The sequence below is a fragment of the Oncorhynchus masou genome, chromosome 28 (assembly GCF_036934945.1).
Source record: "Oncorhynchus masou masou isolate Uvic2021 chromosome 28, UVic_Omas_1.1, whole genome shotgun sequence".
NCBI classification, from domain to species: Eukaryota; Metazoa; Chordata; class Actinopteri; order Salmoniformes; family Salmonidae; genus Oncorhynchus; species Oncorhynchus masou.
The window spans coordinates 83,839,032-83,845,031 of record NC_088239.1 but is presented as its reverse complement, the minus strand read 5'-3'; the positions used below and the strand labels follow the sequence as shown (position 1 = coordinate 83,845,031).

The window sequence follows — 6,000 nt, the reverse complement described above, 5'->3', positions numbered from 1 at the left end:
CAATACCTTCACCGTTCTGTAGTAGTCTGGTTCTACGGATAGATAATACTACTTTTATTATACTTTATTATACTTGAAATATTACTACTTTTTCATTCATTTCAGAGGCTATGACTCTTGTTCTTGGTTCAAATACAAAATGACTTTGTAGCTGTATTGTAGCATTGTAGCTGTATTGTAGCATTGTAGCTGTATTGTAGCATTGTAGCTGTATTGTAGCATTGTAGCTGTATTGTAGCATTGTAGCTGTATTGTAGCATTGCAGCTATATAAGAGTTCTCAAGCGGCTATGATGGAGGAGTTTCCATTAGCTTGTTAAGGCTGTTTTGCAATAAATCTAATCTCTGTAGTCTTTGGTGTACAATAAGATGACATTACAGTAGCCATGTTGTTGACATACATCCAATTTATAGATGACGCTAGCAATTTTCCTTATAAAATTAAAATTCTTCAGCAATTCGCCCTTAAGTTTGCCGAGTGGTTTGAGCGTTGGGCTGGTCACCGAAAGGTTTGCTCGATCAAATCCCCGAGCTGACAAGGTAAAAAAAAAAAAATGTTGTTCTACCCCTGAACAAGGCATTTAACCCACTGTTCCCCGGTAGGCCGTCACTGTAAATAAGAATTTGTTGTTAACTGACTTGCCTAGTTAAATAAACTTTTTTTTTTTTAAATGTTAATGACTCTATGTGTCTCAGGATATATCAAATGTCTTGTAGCTTTGTGCTGTAGCTTTGCAGGAGCATTGAGTGTTAAGGGTAGCCTAGTGGTTAGAGTGTAGAGGCGGCAGGGAAGCCTAGTGGTTAGAGTGTAGAGGCGGCAGGGAAGCCTAGTGGTTAGAGTGTAGAGGAGGCAGGGAAGCCTAGTGGTTAGAGTGTAGAGGCGGCAGGGAAGCCTAGTGGTTAGAGTGTAGGGCGGCAGGGTAGCCTAGTGGTTAGAGTGTAGAGGCGGCAGGGTAGCCTAGTGGTTAGAGTGTAGAGGCGGCAGGGTAGCCTAGTGGTTAGAGTGTAGAGGCGGCAGGGTAGCCTAGTGGTTAGAGTGTAGAGGCGGCAGGGAAGCCTAGTGGTTAGAGTGTAGAGGCGGCAGGGAAGCCTAGTGGTTAGAGCGTTGGACTAGTAACCAGAAGGTTGCCCCTGTGTGGCTCAGTCGGTAGAGCATGGCGCTTGCAACGCCAAGCGTCGTGGGTTCGATTCCCACTGGGGCCACCCATATGTAAAAGTAGTGGCCCCAGCCGACTTGTAAGTCGCTTTGGACAAAAGCGTCTGCTAAATGGGATATATATTTATTTTGAACAGGCAGTTAACCACACTGTTCCTAGGCCGTCATTGAAAATAAGAATTTGTTCTTAACTGACTTGCCTGGTTAAATAAAGATACAATTAATTAACAGAAAATATTAATAACATTATTACACAGCTGTCAGAATCTGTAAGCAAGTCAAAGAGTAAATTACGTCATAATTAAAAATGGTAACATGATAAAAAAAAATTATCATCATCATTGTCATCGATGAAACAACATACACAAGAATAACCAACCTGCCCCGATATCCTCCAATAAAATGCATTTCTATGTCATTATTTCAAGTTCACATATTGAAATAAACAAGTATCATAGATATGTACAGTATATCAATATACATACAATATCTGATTATTCATGTAATTAATCCACAGATAAGGAGCAAGTAACTTTCAACAAGGACAAACAAAAGCTACAGAAACTCAGTAAGACCAGGAGAAAAAATAGCTATTTGAAATGAGTTTAGATTACAAAAATAGTTGTGTTTGTTCAACAACAATTAAGTTAGTCTCATTTGTATATAATAATTTGATTGAAGAGTCCACAGTATCCTCCAGTTGTAGCATTACTGTCTCACCCTACACCATTCAGAAGACCCCACTTCCAATCCATCTGAAAACAGAAGACCATGGATACAGACATGAATCCCATCACAGACCCGTTGACTTGAATGGAAATTCTATTTCAGGATAGATATCTGTGTAGTTCTATTTCAGGATAGATATCTGTGTGGTTCTATTTCAGGATAGATATCTGTGTAGTTCTATTTCAGGATAGATATCTGTGTAGTTCTATTTCAGGATAGATATCTGTGTAGTTCTATTTCAGGATAGATATCTGTGTAGTTCTATTTCAGGATAGATATCTGTGTAGTTCTATTTCAGGATAGATATCTGTGTAGTTCTATTTCAGGATAGATATCTGTGTAGTTCTATTTCAGGATAGATATCTGTGTAGTTCTATTTCAGGATAGATATCCAGAATAATAAAAAACAGAATAATCACAATATAACTGGCCCCTGCACATGTATAATATAAATACAGGAATTTCTGCAGTTTCTATTTCTGCTGTTTCTATTGTGCCATAAGTTAACCATAGCTCTGATAAAGAATGATGAGCTCAGGTTATAAAGATATAGGCTGATATTGCTGTCTTGTAGTTTATCTGCTGTAGTTTATCTGCTGTAGTTAATCTGTATCAAAGCGTAGCACTAGCAGGCAGCAACATGGCAGCATGGGATGCCATTTTGGGCAGCCATCTTGGATCAGATAGCACAGGGGCTAGAGTGCCTATTGCTCTCACGCACTCATCGCAGCGGGCAAAATTGTTTGCAATGACATCACAATGACATATTTTATGACATCATGGTCAGGTTGTACACTTCGAAAAAAGAAAAAAAGTGTTATCTAGAACCAAAGGGTTCCTTCAGCAGTCGCCATAGGAAAACTCAAATCAAACTTTATTTGTCTACATGCACTAAATAGAACAGGTTGTAGACCTTACCGTGAAATACTTACTAAAGAACCCTTTTTTTGGTTGCAGGTAGAACCCAGGTACCTGGAACCAAAAAGGGTTCTCCTACTGGGACAGCCGAAGAACCCTTTTGGAACCCCTTTTTCTAATCAAGCAGAAAATAAGTCTATCTAACGAGACAACAACCCAAAATATTTATTGATGTTGTCATGAAACAGACGTTACCTTTCCACTTGGTTGTACAGTAACAGAGACCAGTTGGTTGTAATCTGGTTAAATAGCACCTTCATAACCAGAAAACCAGTTTACAATCAGATCACTTTTAGTCTGATCTAGTCCATGCTAGTCTGGTCCGGTCTGGTTCGGTCCAGGTCGGTGTGGTTCGGTCTGGTTCGGTCCAGTCCAGTCAGGTCGGTTCGGTCCAGTCAGGTCGGTCCGGTCCAGTCAGGTCGGTCCGGTCCACTCTGGTTCGGTCCAGTCCAGTCAGGTCGGTCCGGTCCAGTCAGGTCGGTCCGGTCCAGTCTGGTTCGGTCCAGTCCAGTCAGGTCGGTCTGGTCCACTCTGGTTCGGTCCAGTCCAGTCAGGTTGGTCCAGTCCAGTCAGGTCGGTCCGGTCCACTCTGGATCGGTCCAGTCCAGTCAGGTCGGTCCAGTCCAGTCTGGTTCGGTCCAGTCCAGTCAGCTCGGTCCGGTCCTGTCTGGTTCGGTCCAGTCCAGTCAGGTTTAGGCACAATGTGAGAGCGTTAGTTTGATAAGTCCCTCTGTGTGCATCCGATAGAGCAGTTTGAACTCTGCTGGCAGCTGGTGGGACTCCTGCCACTTGGTGGTGAACTTGGTACCCTTCTTGTCGTAATAGTGATAGGGCAGCTCCTTGCCCGTGTTGGGGTCCCAGCCAAAGGGCCAGAAGCCGTACAGGTGGATCTCCTCACACATGGACGAGGCCAGAGTGTACATGAGGATCCCTGTGCTCAGACGCTTCGGTGACAGCTGCTTGGTCTTCCAGTATCTGCAGCAAAGACCAACAGAACAGACAGGGTTAGAATGGTTACTGTTAGAATGGATACTATTTGAATGGATACTGTTAGAATGGATACTGTCAGAATGGTTGCTGTTAGAATGGTTACTGTTAGAATGGATACTATTTGAATGGAAACTGTTTGAATGGAAACTGTTAGAATGGATACTGTTAGAATGGATACTGGATACTGTTAGAATGGATACTGTTAGAATGGGTACAGTTAGAATGGATACTGGATACTGTTAGAATGGACAATGTTAGAATGGTTACTGTTAGAATGGTTACTGTTAGAATGGATACTGTCAGAATGGTTGCTGTTAGAATGGATAGTGTTAGAATGGATACTGGATATTGTTAGAATGGATACTGTTAGAATGGTTGCTGTTAGAATGGATACTGTTAGAATGGATACTGGATACTGTTAGAATGGTTACTGGTAGAATGGGTACTGTTAGAATGGGTACTGGATAGTATTAGAATGGGTACTGTTAGAATGGTTACTGTTAGAATGGGTACTGTTAGGATGGTTACTGGATACTGTTAGAATGGTTACTGGATATAGTTAGAATGGATACTGGTAGAATGGTTACTGTTAGAATGGGTACTGGATAGTATTAGAATGGGTACTGTTAGAATGGTTACTGTTAGAATGGTTACTGTTAGAATGGATACTGTTAGAATGGTTGCTGTTAGAATGGATACTGTTAGAATGGGTACTGGATACTGTTATAATGGTTACAGTTAGAATGGATACTGATAGAATGGATACTGGATACTGTTAGAATGGATACTGGATACTGTTAGAATGGATACTGTTAGAATGGATACTGTTAGAATGGTTACTGTTAGAATGGGTACTGTTAGAATGGATACTGGATACTGTTAGAATGGGTACTGTTAGAATGGTTACTGGATACTGTTAGAATGGATACTGTTAGAATGGATACTGTTAGAATGGTTACTGTTAGAATGGTTACTGTTAGAATGGGTACTGGAATGGATACTGTTAGAATGGATACTGTTAGAATGGATACTGTTAGAATGGATACTGTTAGAATGGTTACTGTTAGAATGGATACAGTTAGAATGTGATAGAATGGATACTGGATACTGTTAGAATGGAATGGTTACTGTTAGAATGGATACTGTTAGAATGGTTACTGTTAGAATGGTTACTGGATACTGTTAGAATGGATACTGGATACTGTTAGAATGGTTACTGTTAGAATGGATACTGTTAGAATGGATACTGTTAGAATGGATACTGGTTACTGTTAGAATGGATACTGTTAGAATGGTTGATACTGTTAGAATGGTTACTGTTAGAATGGGTACTGTTAGAATGGATACTGGATACTGTTAGAATGGATACTGTTAGAATGGATACTGTTAGAATGGTTACTGTTAGAATGGATACTGTTAGAATGGATACTGTTAGAATGGTTACTGTACTGTTAGAATGGGTACTGGATAGTATTTACTGTTAGAATGGTTACTGGATACTGTTAGAATGGTTACTGGATACTGTTAGAATGGTTACTGTTAGAATGGATACTGTTAGAATGGGATACTGTTAGAATGGATACTGTTATAATGGTTACTGTTAGAATGGTTACTGTTAGAATGGGTACTGTTAGAATGGATACTGTTAGAATGGTTACTGTTAGAATGGATACTGGATACTGTTAGAATGGATACTGTTAGAATGGATACTGTTAGAATGGGTACTGTTAGAATGGTTACTGGATACTGTTAGAATGGATACTGTTAGAATGGTTACTGTTAGAATGGATACTGTTAGAATGGATACTGTTAGAATGGATACTGTTAGAATGGATACTGTTAGAATGGGTAGAATACTGTTAGAATGGTTACTGGATACTGTTAGAATGGTTACTGTTAGAATGGATACTGATAGAATGGATACTGGATACTGTTAGAATGGTTACTGTTAGAATGGATACTGTTAGAATGGTTACTGTTAGAATGGATACTGTTAGAATGGGTACTGTTAGAATGGTTACTGGATACTGTTAGAATGGTTACTGGATACTGTTAGAATGGATACTGGTAGAATGGTTACTGTATACTGTTAGAATGGTTACTGGATACTGTTAGAATGGTTACTGTTAGAATGGATACTGTTAGAATGGTTACTGTTAGAATGGATACTGTTAGAATGGATACTGTTAGAATGGGTACTGGATACTG

At 39.9% G+C, this 6,000-nt stretch overlaps 1 protein-coding gene across 1 annotated transcript in view; it reads right to left on the bottom strand.

Annotated features, from left to right (window-relative positions):
• Positions 1-932: 932 nt before the first annotated feature.
• Positions 933-6,000, bottom strand: part of LOC135518418 (alpha-N-acetylneuraminate alpha-2,8-sialyltransferase ST8SIA3-like) — a 75,678-nt gene continuing 70,610 nt past the window's right edge. Inside the window, 1 exon segment of the mRNA XM_064943589.1 lies at positions 933-3,777. Coding sequence (XP_064799661.1) covers positions 3,495-3,777 — 283 coding nt within the window. The 3' untranslated portion in view covers positions 933-3,494.